The sequence below is a fragment of the Epinephelus moara genome, chromosome 3 (assembly GCF_006386435.1).
Source record: "Epinephelus moara isolate mb chromosome 3, YSFRI_EMoa_1.0, whole genome shotgun sequence".
NCBI lineage: Eukaryota > Metazoa > Chordata > Actinopteri > Perciformes > Serranidae > Epinephelus > Epinephelus moara.
In genome coordinates, this window is record NC_065508.1 from 1,669,208 (window position 1) to 1,683,201 (window position 13,994).

At 44.1% G+C, this 13,994-nt stretch overlaps 1 protein-coding gene across 3 annotated transcripts in view; it reads right to left on the reverse strand.

The window, feature by feature from the left end:
• The window catches only part of nup98 (nucleoporin 98 and 96 precursor), a 43,172-nt gene that overhangs the window by 27,436 nt on the left and 1,742 nt on the right, over positions 1 to 13,994 (reverse strand). Inside the window, exons 2-13 of one of the 3 annotated variants that reach the window (XM_050035113.1) lie at positions 11,295 to 11,404; positions 9,979 to 10,074; positions 9,563 to 9,751; positions 7,835 to 7,977; positions 5,515 to 5,622; positions 4,767 to 4,950; positions 3,158 to 3,324; positions 2,588 to 2,725; positions 2,323 to 2,455; positions 2,127 to 2,219; positions 1,325 to 1,468; positions 838 to 971 (exon numbers count right to left, since the gene is read on the reverse strand). In XM_050035113.1, the coding sequence (XP_049891070.1) occupies positions 838 to 971; positions 1,325 to 1,468; positions 2,127 to 2,219; positions 2,323 to 2,455; positions 2,588 to 2,725; positions 3,158 to 3,324; positions 4,767 to 4,950; positions 5,515 to 5,622; positions 7,835 to 7,977; positions 9,563 to 9,751; positions 9,979 to 10,074; positions 11,295 to 11,373 (1,608 nt within the window). In that variant the 5' untranslated portion in view covers positions 11,374 to 11,404. Of the gene's footprint in view, positions 1 to 837; positions 972 to 1,324; positions 1,469 to 2,126; positions 2,220 to 2,322; positions 2,459 to 2,587; positions 2,726 to 3,157; positions 3,325 to 4,766; positions 4,951 to 5,514; positions 5,623 to 7,834; positions 7,978 to 9,562; positions 9,752 to 9,978; positions 10,075 to 11,294; positions 11,405 to 13,994 lie in introns of all 3 variants that reach the window. The other 2 variants (XM_050035120.1, XM_050035104.1) reach the window with 2 other exon arrangements.

Below are 13,994 nucleotides of genomic sequence, written 5' to 3' on the forward strand. Positions count from 1 at the left end.
GAGATGCTGATGCATGCTTTTATCTCCTGTAGGTTAGATTATTGTAATGCCCTGCTCTCTGGTCTTCCCAAAAAGAGTATCTCAAATCTACAATTATTACAGAATTCAGCTGCATGAGTGCTGACGAGGACCAGAGGGCGGGAGCACATTACACCAGTTTTAAAATTGCTGCATTGGCTCCCTGTGCGCTTCAGGATCGATTTTAAGGTTCTTTTATTAGTTTTTAAATGTCTTAACGGTCTTGGGCATTCTCTTTTCTTTTTGTTTTCCGTTTGGATCTTTGTTGTTTTTAACCTCTGTGAGGCACTTTGTGTTACTGTTGTGTTTTTAACCTCTGTGAGGCACTTTGTGTTACTGTTGTAAAGTGCCATATAAATAAAGTTGATTTGATTTGATTTGATTTAGCATGTTGTATTTGTGGGGAAAATGTGTCCAGATAAATACTGCGAGTTATAGTGAAGCTGATTTGTGTTTGAAAGTGTCGCTAGTCATGTTTAATGTGTGTTTAATTTGTGTTTTGAATCAACTAAACTTCACACTTCATAGAAAACCCACCGTTGACTAGTGTTTTGGAGGTGTAACTGCAGAGTGACACAGACACACCACCACACAAGTGTAAGTGCTCACAATGGCGTAGGCCATGTATGTACGGTCTGCATAGAGCTGACGCACCAGTATAAATCCTGCTTAAGAAGGATCCTGGTTAAATTACAGGTCAGGTAAATAAACTGCAGACTGTGTGTGTTTGTATTCCAGGTACAAACGATATAAAGAAAGAAAAACAGCAGGGTGTTATTTGTTGTAAATGAAGCAGCAGTGTGTAGCTGTGTCTCTCACCTCCTCTTTCTTCTTGGGGTCTGAAAGCGGGTTTCTGAAGAGCGGCGAGTCTCCATACGGAGAGTAAGCCAGAACGCTGAGCTGCTGCTGCAGCATGGCCTGCTGGGCGGCCGCACCGTTCGGATCTGTGAGCGCTGAGGGAGGAAAAGATTTACATAAACAAATCAGACACTCGTCCTGAGAGAAGAGAGGTCACAATGAAATAGAAAGACATGGTGTCAACTGATCTGACAGGAGGACGGAGACGGGACTGTCTGCAGATGGTACAGCAACAGGGTGGCTGATTAGAAAAATGTTTCAAGGGAAGAAAGGGAAAAAATTGCACACAGGTGGTTTGACGGCTGGGGTCAGATAGAGATCCAATTATTTTTCATTTCAATGTGACGTTCAACTGAAGGGATGCTCCTGACCACCTCAGAACTGGCCGGACAAACAAACAAACAAACAAACAGACAGACAGACAGGCAGACAGACAGAAACAGCTCACCAACTGGTTGCTGTTGGGCTCCGAAGCCCAGGCTGCTGGTTCCACTGTTGAATCCAGTCGTTCCGAACGTTCCCATCGTTCCCAGTGTGGTACCCAGTTTGTTCTGGTTATTCCCAAACAGAGACGTCTGTCCTGTACCCACTGCTGAACACACGGCCAAAATGATAAGAGTTTTTTTGATCAATCTTGAGATCATGATTATTCATCACGATGCAGGTCCACACTGACTCAAACTTGCATACACCAGTTGAGACCTGAGACTGGTTCGTTGCGTCTGCTCACGTCCACGCAGAAGGGCCCCCCCACCCTCTTGCTGTGAGGTGACAGTGCTAACCACTGCACCACCGTGCCGCCTTATTTCACATAATGAATTAATATTACAGACACTTAACAGTGTCTCACGTCTCCACCTGCTGGTGGGCCGTCATGATGAAGAGAAGCATATGTATGTTTAATATGACGTTAATTCCACTGAACCTATGTATGTATATATCGATATCAGTATCAGTCAAATGAGCTGCTATTCATCAGCATATTGGATATTGACAAAAAAATCCACTATCATACCTCCCTGAAGTTTTAACTGGGAGACTAATTCACAGCTGAAAACAGGTAATAACATGTTTTATCGTAATACTCAGCATATTGAACATTTCTAAAATCACAATCATTGTTTCATGACTTAAACATCAAAGATCCTCTGGTCCCACCCCTGACGTATACATATTTTACTTTTGTTATATTTCACATGCTGGTTTCAGCCCTGTGTTGATTCGCTGTGTTGTGGTGGTTCTTCCAGTACCTGCTCCAAAGCTGGTTCCCAGTGCCGTCCCCAGTCCTCCAGTGGCCGGCTTGTTCCCAAACAGACTTCCTGCGGCTGGGTTTGCACCAAAGCCTGCACCAACAGAAAACACTCATCACTAATCAAAGTTTCTGATGAACCACTGATTGACAGCCTTGATGTTTGAAGTGATTGACATCACTGCGCCGCTGCTCACCGAAGCTGGACGTGTTTGTTCCAGACCCCAGTGTGAGGGCGGGCTTGTTCCCAAACAGGCCGGTGCCAGTGCCGAAGGATGGAGCGCTGGTGGTGGTGGTGCCGAACCCTGCCGTCTTATTACCAAATAAACTCTGCTGTAACACACAGACACACACACGCAGGTTTATAAATCAGTGAGCTGTAGTGAGGTCAACTTTCTGTTCCGATACTGACTGACTGACTTCCTGTTGCTGATGAACACACTCCATCAGTCTGCTTTGTACCTGTGTGCCGACGTTTCCAAATCCAGCGTTGGTTTGGCCGAACAGCCCTGTGCCCGTCCCAAAGCCTGTGGCGGCGCTCGTCTGAGCGGCACCAAACAACCCACCCGACTGAGACGCTGCGGTGTTTCCAAACAAACCCTGAATGACAGGAGAGGAGCGCTGTGATACAACACCCAAAACATCCTCCAGACCCAGGCCGAGGAGGCGGCTACAAACATGCCGCATTACACACGTCTGTTTTTTATCTTCTGTGGAGTCAAACTAACAAACGTGTTTATTTCTCTGCAAGCAGCTCGACATGATGTTTAATGATCAGATCCAGTATTGAGTTTATCAAAATTTTACAAAATCTCACTGCTGTCAGATTTAACAACCTCATCACAGTTCATCAGTGAGGCTCTAAGTGTGGATTTAAAACCATATAGTTGTATTTTACTTTTGTTTACAGTTTCTTTGCTCATATATCAATGCTGTTTTGTTTTGTTTTTTACATCCATGAGCATCTTGAAAAAACTGTGACTCAGAACTCTCACTCCTCAGACTTGTGTAAATAAACAGAAAGCTCCTCACTATGCTGCTGGTGTTGGCCTGTCCTATGGTGTTGGTGTTTCCGAAGGAGAAGCCGGTGCTCTGCGTGGTCGTGGTCTGACCAAACGGCTTGAAGAGGCTGCTGGCTTGTTGCGGCGCCTGCTGACCGAACAGACCGCCTGTGGTGGCACCAAAACCGCCGGCCGCTGCTGCAGAGAAGAAAACACACACTTTACTGACTGTAGTTCACATCTGTGGGTGATAAAGGAAATGATTAAAACTTGACAGGTCGACAGTAGGGCTGCACGACACATCGTTTCAGCATCGACATTGTGACATGCTAGGGCTGGGCAAAATGGACTAAAATTCACACCTCCGTATTTTCAGGCTGAACGTTGATACACAACATATCACGGTATTTTCTACATGTTCAGTTACAAGTCAGAGCCACATTTGTGATGTCACAAGCACTTTTATAAAAACAGACTGATCAAAATAAAATGAAAGACAGGGATTTTTTTCTGTTAGAAGATATTCAGCTGCACAACATGTCAATGAAAACTTATATCTAATAAACAGCAGGACTGTTGGTTAACTTTTTGCACACAGCGCTGGAGCTACAGATGTTTAAAGGTTTGCAGCACAGGACACAAAACTAGTTATTTAAAATTTTGCTCCAGCCTCTTCTTCAGGTTGGACTTTTACATAATACCTTATTCTCAACATGAAAAGTACTAAAACCACTGTATATGAGACACAAAAAACTGGCCAGTGAGTCAAAAAGTGAATTGTGGACACTGTCCAGTGGTCCACAGGAAGTGTGCAGATCACTTCAGGTTCCAGTATAATGACTGCCTTGTGTTCACTGCAAAGAAGAAATAAAGCTTCTGTTGAATGAAGCGTTTCGAGACCACTCCTCACTGCAGAGCGAGCTGGAGACGTTCATCTAAGACGCCTGCTGATCGTCAACTACAACCTGAGGAGGAGCGAGGAGCAGGAGGGGAGCCTCCTTACTTTAGGATAAGCAACCTGAATTATTAACATGATGTTAAATCACTAACTTCAGCCTGGATTGATAGAGGTACTGAAAGTGTTTGGTGGAAATGGGGCTTTGAAAGACTGCAGCGGTGTCATGGTGACCTGTGTATTAAACGACCTCATCTCACTCTCAGAAAAGTCTTAAGAGTAAAAAATCATTTGTCAGCTTTCAGTTTTTTTCTACTATCGTGTAGCTCTAGTTTAGAGTCAGCCTCAGATGTTTGAACTGACGCAGGATCAGAAAAACTTCAACACTGTGCTGAGATGTCTGAATAAAGGTCTTTACACAGTGAGGGCGTGACCAATAGACGTAAGAGAAATGCAAAAATGCCTGCGAATATTCTACATCAAAACTCTTTATACTCTTCATGTGTTAAAGCAAAGAACAGAAGGAGATCTGGTGTGAACTTTGTCAGCGTGAACGGAGGCATACAGTTTGCTGTGTTGGCGTGTTGTTGTTTGTTCCCACAGGGTCACGGCAACGTTTAAAAAAAAAAAAAAAAAAAAAAACAGTTAAAAAATATATATAAACTGACGTGAATTTATCACAAACAACACGCCCCTGCTTTGTAAAGGCCTGAAGACAAACACCTCTGCTGTCGTCTCCACTTACGTGCGGCTCCAAATGTGCTCTTGTTCTGCCCAAAGGAGAAGTTGGTGTTGGGGGCGGTGGAGCCAAACAGGCCAGTGGCAGTGCTGGACGTTGCCGTGGGCGCACCAAACAGACCGCCAGTCCCCGCAGCCATCGGGTTGGTCGGGCCCTTCCTGCCCGCCTGGTAGTCCTCCAGCCTCAACTCCTGCAGGGAGACACGAAAGAGGAATGAGCGATAAGTCAGGTCAGGATCTAAAAAACGTCTTTGCATCTGCAAATCACCAAATGTACACTGACTGAGTGGCTCCAACAATCACCTTCAACTCTGGAAAAACACACAACTCTTCCCACCAACCTCTGCGCCGAAAAATTAATTAATTTTTAATAATTATTATTTCTTCTGGTTAATGTCAGCGAGGAGAATTCGGCACTCCACTGGACTGAAGGTGTGTCAGAAACATTCATGTTTTTACCCTGAAGCTTCTGTCACAAACAGTTTGTGTGTTTAGAGGCTGAATAACCGAAACAATTTGCTGAACTATTTGTCTTCTTCTTTCTATCCATGCGGTTTAAAACATCTACACATTATTCTTGCATCACATTTTATGATTATTGCATATTAACAGTTTCATTCATCTTGGAAGAAACCAACAAAGCAGCTTTCAGCCGATGAACTCTCTTTACAAACTCTGATATTTTATAAACCCTCTGTGGTCTCTGACAGGTCCGACAGTGATGGCGCAGCTGACACGCTGGAACACAAACTGACCTCCAGAGATTTGTTCTCGTACTCCTTCATGGCTGTGATGCACTGGTGTTTGGTGTTGATGCTTGTGGTCACGCCTGCTTTCACCATCGTGTCACTTCCTGTCGGAGGCTAAAGGAAAGGAAAAAAGAAAAAGAGCAAAAGTGTGAAAAATGTCCAAACAAGTGTTTTGTCCTCAGTGAATAAACCAGAAAACGACCTGTGAACTATTTTATACTGAGAGGGAATTATACAACACAAACCAAAAAACTTGCTGCCAGTTCAAATTCACAAAGACACCGCAACATGTTTTCCTAAAATATCCGTCCATGTTCATTCACTTATCCCAAGTTGGGTCTTGGGAGCAGCAGGCTGAGCAAAGTCCCTCTCCCCAGCAACGCTTTCCAGCTCCTCCTGGAGGACCCCGAGGTGTTCCCAGGCCAGATGAGATATATAATCTCTCCATAAGCACCTCAACATGAAGGAGCAGCAGCTCTACTCCGAGCTCCCTCTGGATGTCTCTCTCACCACCACGTCCAACGCAGGGTCCGCATCACTGCTGATGCCTCGCCAAACCACCGATCCATCGATACCCTCACTGGTGAATAGGGTTGGGTATCGTTTGAATTTCATCGATTCCGATTCTGCTTAACAATTCCATGTTTTGATTCCAATATTGGGGGAAAAAAGACTATTTTAATAACAAAAATATCTGTATTCTTTTAAGTGTTCCCTAAAGATTCACAAAGTAAATAAAAACATGTGATCCACCCACAGACGTGCATTAAAAAATGTTGTGAATGTCAAACTGCACTTATTGAACCACATATGAGCCTCGACCAACACGCAATAACTGTACACTTTGTAAGGGAGTGATCACACCGAGATGAAACGCTAGAAACGCGATGCCAGTAAAACCACTGTTTTCCTATGATACGGTGCGTCTGACTGGCGTTCAAGCGTCTTTTTTAGACGGCCGTTTTTCCGGCGTCTTTTTAGACGCGTGTAGACGCTGAAAAGTTAAAATATTTTCAACTTTTTGAGTGTCAGACGCCAGTAGTTAGTGCGCACTGAATAAGCGCTTCCAGCGTTTCAAGCGTCTCTGAAGCGTCCGCGTCTCATTTCTGTGTGATCGCCCCGTAACACTAGGGCAGCAGCAGTGGCACCTTTCTGTGGTCCACCTTTCTCACTGTAACACACTCGTCATGTGCACTAGCTCTCCAGCTCGCTGTTGTGTTGATGTGTGACATAATAGGTCCTGGCAGATGAAAAAAGGTCCTGGAAGGTAGCCAGACAAGTCATGGCCTTGTAGATATATGTAGCCTTTGTTTGCACTAACTCATTTTTGTCAAATTTAGGAACCAATAAGCAGGACCTTTTTTTTATGGGTTCCTGTACTTGGCATTAAGTACGCAGTTCTAATTTGGAACCGAGTTTTGGTTCTCAACCCTCACTTGTGAACAAGACCCAGAGATACTTGAACTCCTCTGCTTGGGGCAGCAACTCTCTCCCAAACCAGAGAGGACAATCCACCGATCTCGGAGAACCATGTCCTCAGACTGGGAGGTGCTGACTCTCATCCTGACCGCTTCACACAATGCTCCTAAAACACTTTATATTATTTTTGTTTGTTTTTTTCTGAGGTGTTCCTGGAGCTGTTTCAGTACCAGCTGTGAGCAGCTCCTCCATTTAGTTTGTGCATTGCATTGTGGGAAAATAGCGACCATTAACAACACACTCAAAGCTCTGACATCAGGCTTGCTGGAGATGAGCTGCACCTCGTCTGGAAAGTGGACGAGATCAGGCAGCAGAGACAAAAAGCTGCTGTCAAGTTTGGCAGTCTCCGGAAGCCTTTAGAGAATGAATAAAGAGGAAGTCACAGAAACATCTACATCCTGTTACATCGATCTGTAGGATACCTGTAGATCACTGACCACGTATTGTTATTATTAACATGAACCACAGGATACGTCCTTCAGTACACAACATGACACTTACAGCCTAAAATCTCACGCTAAAGTTACGCTTACACAGAAATTTGGGATTTTCTACCAAAGGTGTCGTCTGTGGTCAAAACTGGGGGTCAGTCAGGTGACAGCAGGTGTTTCCCATCATGCTCTGGATCTTGCAGTAGGATGGAGAGCAACTGCGAGTCCTGCTGCCACTTGAGAATATTGCTGCCACGTGATGTCAGAGCAAATCAGACACAAATCTACCCAGCATGCACTGTGTGTCGATCAGCAGTGATGTCTCTGCGCTGACCTGGTTCGTCTCCAACAGGGCGATGTTCAGGACTCATACTGACTGAAACTTAACACGTGCTCTCTGCACCTCAAGTACTCACATTGAATTTTACAGTGGTTCCTGGCTGCTGCTGTGCGGCGCTGAACCCCGAGCCTCCAAACAGAGAGGTGCCTCCCCCGAAAGGGTTGGAGGTGGTGTTGGTCGACCCAAACAGCCCGCCGCTGCTGGTGCTCGTCCCGAAGCCTGGAGGAAACAATGAGAGGGGGACGTGTTCAGGAGATAAGTTACAGAGACAGACCAGGCACATTGGAAACACAACTGGAGCTCTGGGTTACTGATAGTTTACAGGTTTGCTTTTGTAAACATTTTATGGAAAAAAAACTTTTCCAACATGAACATGCAGCAATTTTATGTTCTGATTCAGAGCTTCAGCAAGATTACAAAAAACATAGAAAACAGTATGACTGAAAGTTGACCAAACCGTTTTGAATTTTCATTGACTAAAAACTACGAAGGATAAAATTTACTAAAATATGCCTAAATATAAAAAAACATTTTTGTCTGTAAAGAAAGACTCAATCTAAAATAGCTGTCAACATTAACACTGTTATGAATTTAATGACTTTGAAGACTTTTTAAGGATCAGACAGTGGACCTCAATAACATGTCTGTCCATCCTGCAGCGCACTGTGGCCGGGAGACGGTAAAGCAGAGAGCGATAGCATTTCTATGCAGCTGTTCAGCACACGCACATTCCTTTATGAAACACACACACTAAACTAAGGTGGAGGAAATTAAAAACAAAATGAAGACCCTCAGTCCCCTTTTTCGTCAAAAATTGTCGCACATCTACAAATAAATACAAACTCACATTGTGTTAATCTGAACACACTGAGTCGTCCATCGTTAAAATTTTCGGAACAGGTTCGATTGTCTGAGTTTTTCGCCTCCGTCAGAGCCTTTTGAGACGTTTAACCAAGAATCAGTTAAGAAAATATGGCGGCGAGACACAGCTGAGATGAGACAGAGGAATGAGGTGCACAGAATCATTTCATAACTCACAGCTACGTTCAACGGGTCAGATAGTAATATTCAGGTGGATGATGATGAAGAGGAAGATGAGGATAGCTCCGCCCCTTCATGCAGCTGTGGTGCCAAATGAAAGACAAGGAGGAAGTGATGACAGTCAGATAGGTAACTCCAGTGGAGAGAGGCAAAGGGGGAAATGTGTCTTTTCATTTTGTCGTGTTGCCAGTTTTTGCAATGACTAGAAAAATGAAAACGCATTGGAATCAGTTTGAAAGGTTTCTGTGTGAAACTTTTTTTTTCAGATGACGGAAAACGCATTCAAAAAACGGACTCAGTGGTTCAAAGGCCTTAACTTTTAGCATAAAATTCAGGCATTTGTCAAAAAACATTTACTCAGCAGTGTGACTGATTGACATCGTCATGAAATCCAAATATTGTCAAAATGCCAAAATACAGTGGAGCTGGAGAGTCAGCTGTTGGTGATGTCCCCGCTGGATGCTGTCTCTACAAATCTGGGATCTCATTTATAAACACTGCGTGAACACAAATCGAGGCCTGAAAGAGGCGTACGCCACCCCCATGGAAAAGTTGTGATCTATAAAAACAGGCTTGATGGGAGAAACTCTGACCCACGCTTACAAACATTTTGGAGACGGGAACTTAGCGATACAGTCTACCTGACTGACCATTTCTTGGATCCTGTCCGTAGGTACAGTATGGATCCTACACACTGTTTTATAAGTGACACGCCTGATCTGATCTGATGGAGTAAGGTCTGAACGGTGTGGTGGTTTCTCACTTCCAAATGAGGTGGGTTTGTTGGCACCGAAGGCATTGTTCTGCTGCTGGGAGAAGAGTCCGCCACTGGTGCCCGTTCCTGTGTTGCCGAACAGGCTGGTGGAAGTGCCGGTCGCTGCACCGAACCCGAAGCCGGTGCTGGTGGACGAAGTGGCCGGCTGGCTGAACGTACTGGAGCCAAACAAACCGCCTGCAGCAGAGAGACGAGGACACATCAGGGCTAAATATTTTTTAACACGTCTTCAACAGCTTCCTCTGTGTCACAGCATAGACATTAATTATCTGTGTTTTAATAACTGCCTGAATAAAGAATATTAGTAGTGATTCAGTCTGCGGGCAGGTGAAACCTCGTCTCCCAACCGACACACTGAACAACCAAACAACAACACAAACATCTGATCCAATGAAACAACCCACCAGGTTTATTCTGCGTGGCACCAAACAGTCCTCCAGTGTTGGCGGTGGTCCCAAACGCAGACGTTCCAAAGGCTCCCGCCGTCCCGAAGCCCGTGTCTGCAGGTAACATGAGGAGAGGACGTCACCACACACACTGACGCTTTAACTTCAGTCACCAACACTGAAACTCTCACACTGCAGCTCAGCGACATCAGACTCAGTCTGAAGAAGCAACAGGTTTACTCTCTCCATCTTATTATCACCGGGTACATCGTGTGGGTAGATCATCTGTTCGGCGAGTAAATATCAGAAGACTCAAGGCACGTGTAGGGTTAGCTAGCTAGCTACTGAAGATATAGCCTACTGAATGTATACACATGCTGCTTTTGCTTTTTAATGATTATAACAGTGAAACAAAGACCGACCCTGCTGTACAGGAACCAGTGAAGGGAAGCAGGGAAACTTTGCCGATATTCAACCAGCTGTGTGTCATCACATTGTGAGCAGATGAACGTTGTTCGACTTCTCCCAAAGATCCCTGCTTGCCCGGCGGCAGAGGTCCAGGTGCTGGCAGCAGCACGGACACGAAGCCAAACACAGTTCATCGCACACACTGTGATGCCACACAGCTGGTTCAACATCAGCAAAGTTTCCCTTTATATTCATTGTCTTGTGTGGCGATCAGCAGTGATGTGGTGGTTCACTTTTACACTGTGATCTGTAGCCTATAGTTCGGCTTTAGCTTCTAACTATCTTTGTCTTTTTAACCTGTTGTTGCTGCCGAGTCAGTTTGACATCCTGGATATATCCTTCAAACACAGACTGTAGACCCCTCTGTCTGCTGCTCTCTGGAATCACTGTCTCATTATTATGAAAATATGGTAATATGTCTTCAGGGAGTGCAGTTAGTTACAGTGTGGGCTCCATGCTTACTCTGACAGCTTGCCGGACCATCACGAAGGGGTGGGGCTTAGCGAAAGGTCAATTTCAGACACTGGCCTGTTTCACTCAGTCAGATGTTTGGTGAGTATGGCTTCTGTTTAGACCATCTTACAGAACACACTGAGCTGAGACGAGTGTCGGGCTGGATTTTTTTTTAACAGTTTCCAGGAAGAAAATCATAAATGATATGATATTCAGATAATTATTTTAGATGTAAAATTACTACATTTTGGTCCGTAAGAGAATCATGAACTCAGTCATTGTGACAGCTGCGATTATTTTGCAGCCCCGGCCACAAGGTTGAAAATTTCTGGACTTGACCCGGTGCTGCTTTAGGTTAGAATCCCAGAATTTAAAATAGATATAGAAATAAATAGATAAATGACACAACTTACTTTGCTGTCCAAAGGTCGATGAGGTGCCGAACCCCCCCGTCCCTCCGCCGAAGGGAGTACCAAATGACTTGTTGAACATCTTGCCCTGCTAGCAGGACTGCATAAGTCTTCTGTACGGAGACAAACACAAACATGCACTCTGGTTAAAGTTGAACTGTCTGCTGTCACATTTTGCACATTCTCCCACAGTTTGGGAATTTTACTGCACAATGTAAAGTTATATTTATGAACGCAGCAAAACAACTGTTGCTTTATACCATCAGAAGCATCTTGGGACTTTGTTTTGTCATGAAGACAGGACAAAGATCTAACAGATTAACCCTAAATCAAAGAGTTTGAGGTTTTCTTTACACATTTAGTATACTTAAAGTTACAGCTGGTAACTTGTATAAAAAACAACATATCTGATGAGACTGTCACTATATTCACACAGGAAGACATGAGACGCATAAGCTGTAAAAATCATCTTCGTCCTTCTGGTCCCATTGCTTCTAATGGCATTCGCTTGAATCAAGAAAACAACCAATCAGAGCAGAGGACAGGGGGTATAGTGTGGTGATAGTTTGCATGACGATATTGTATCGATACAAAGACGGCAAGTATTGATCTTTTATTATAGACATTATTCATTTTTACAAATACACATTTCAATAAACTTTTGTTGCTAGAATAGTAAAATCAGTTGCTCTTTCGCTCCACTAGATGGTGCTGATGTTTTGTTCCTGGTGAGGTCAGCAGAGGTCTCAGTCTGCTGCATGTGGCAGGAAGTTCATCAAAACAAAGATGGAGGCACCGGAGACAGAAATCAGAAATGTGCCGTCAGTGTTTAAATCAAATGTTTGGACTTATTTTGGATTTTTTAACACAGGAGGAGGACTTGGATATGACACGTGTGATTTACAGCAGTGTCATATGAGAATAAAATACTGTTGGAATACTACGAACATGACGGCTCACCTCACACGCCACCATCCAGAGATAGTGTTAGCTGCTCACACTTAGCTCGACACAACTACCATCAACTATGAGAGAGCAAAGAAAATAACGCAGTCCATCACCTACTTCCTGTGCAGAGACCTGGGTCCATACAGTGCTGTTGAAACCAAGGCTTCTGTTACATGCTAAAAACATGTAAACCCAGGAATGTAACTCCACCCCCATGTTTTGTCTCCGACACAGCCGTACCCAAGCTCTACAGAGAAGTGAAGCATAAAGCTGAGGAATCTTTGAGTACAGCAGGAAGGGTGTAGGGATGCACCGGTCCGATATCTGGATCGAATATGGGCTCTGATATCATCAAAATAGATGGCTTGGGTATCGGAAAATGCAACGGCGATCCTTTCCCTTTAAATCTATTGCGACGCAAGCTACGTCATACGAAATGGAGCGAAGGAGAAAATCTGCTGTGTGGAGGTATTTCACACTATTTCAACTGCTGTTGCACAATTGTTTATTTTTGTTAAAAATAAATAGTTCATCATTGCATTTATCTGTTTCATTTTATCTTAGAAAAGAACTGTGTAGTCATCAATGTCTGATGCCTCTAGTCTTTTATGTTCTACATGTAAAGGTATATAGCTTTTTAGGTCAACCATGGTATCAGATCGGTATCGGGTATCGACTGATACTCAAAGCCACAGCATCGGGATCGGAATCGAAACTGAAAAAGCTGGATTGGTGCATGACTAGAAGGATGGTGTTAAGCTGTGACGCCTGGACTTCAAGGTCAGTGGATTCATATGTGACTATAACAGGATTATTATCTGACAAAGGACAGGAGACTGCTGTCTCACGTTCTCCAAACTAAAGAATGAAACAGACAACACTTCTAAAGGGGGATTTATACTTGTGCGGTGGTGTGTCTGTGTCACTCTGCAGTTACACTTCCAAAACACTAGTCGGCAGCGGGGTTTCTGTGAAGTGCTGTAAAGTTTAGTTGATTCATAACATTATTCGTTCTTTATTATAACTCGCAGCATTCACAGACAACCACTTGTCTTTATCTGGACACATTTTACCTACAAATACAACATGCTAACGTTATTAGCACAAGCCTATGGCATTTTACATTGTATAAATTAGTTTAGCGACTAGCAATCATTTCCTCTTCTCGTATAAAACCAGGAACAACAGCAACATTTAACAAAGGTAACAGCACACAATTCGGCTCCATTACAACTCACAAGATTCACCGACAATAAAACTGTCTGATACTAAACATGTTTTCCCCACAAATACAACATGCTAACTAGGGATGGGCATCAATTTTCGATTATCGATGATTGATTGTTAAGGATTTTGATCGATCACAAATAATTTTGCTCGATATTCATAGTGTTTCCTCTACAATGCTACAGGCCCAGCGAGCCGCCGTATCTATGAGACCCCCCGCCGGACCTATGCCAGGCAAAAAATCTGAAACAGACAGGCCGTCTGTGAGCGTCTGTCGGCCTAGTTTTTGCGGTGTGTCCTGCACTGTCGGCACTTTGGCGTCGGCACAAGTCAGTGAAAGAGATCACTCTGATTGGCTGTTCAGGTTTTATTTCCTCGCCCCTGTAGCGAGTGAATCTGCCTGTAGTGAAACCGGGGCTAACCGGTGCTTCCTCCTCAGGCTCCACTTCACTCAGCTGCCCCACAGACCCGCTGCCTCTCCCACTTTAACCTGAATAACAAACCGGAGCTAGCTGGGAGCAGCTTAGC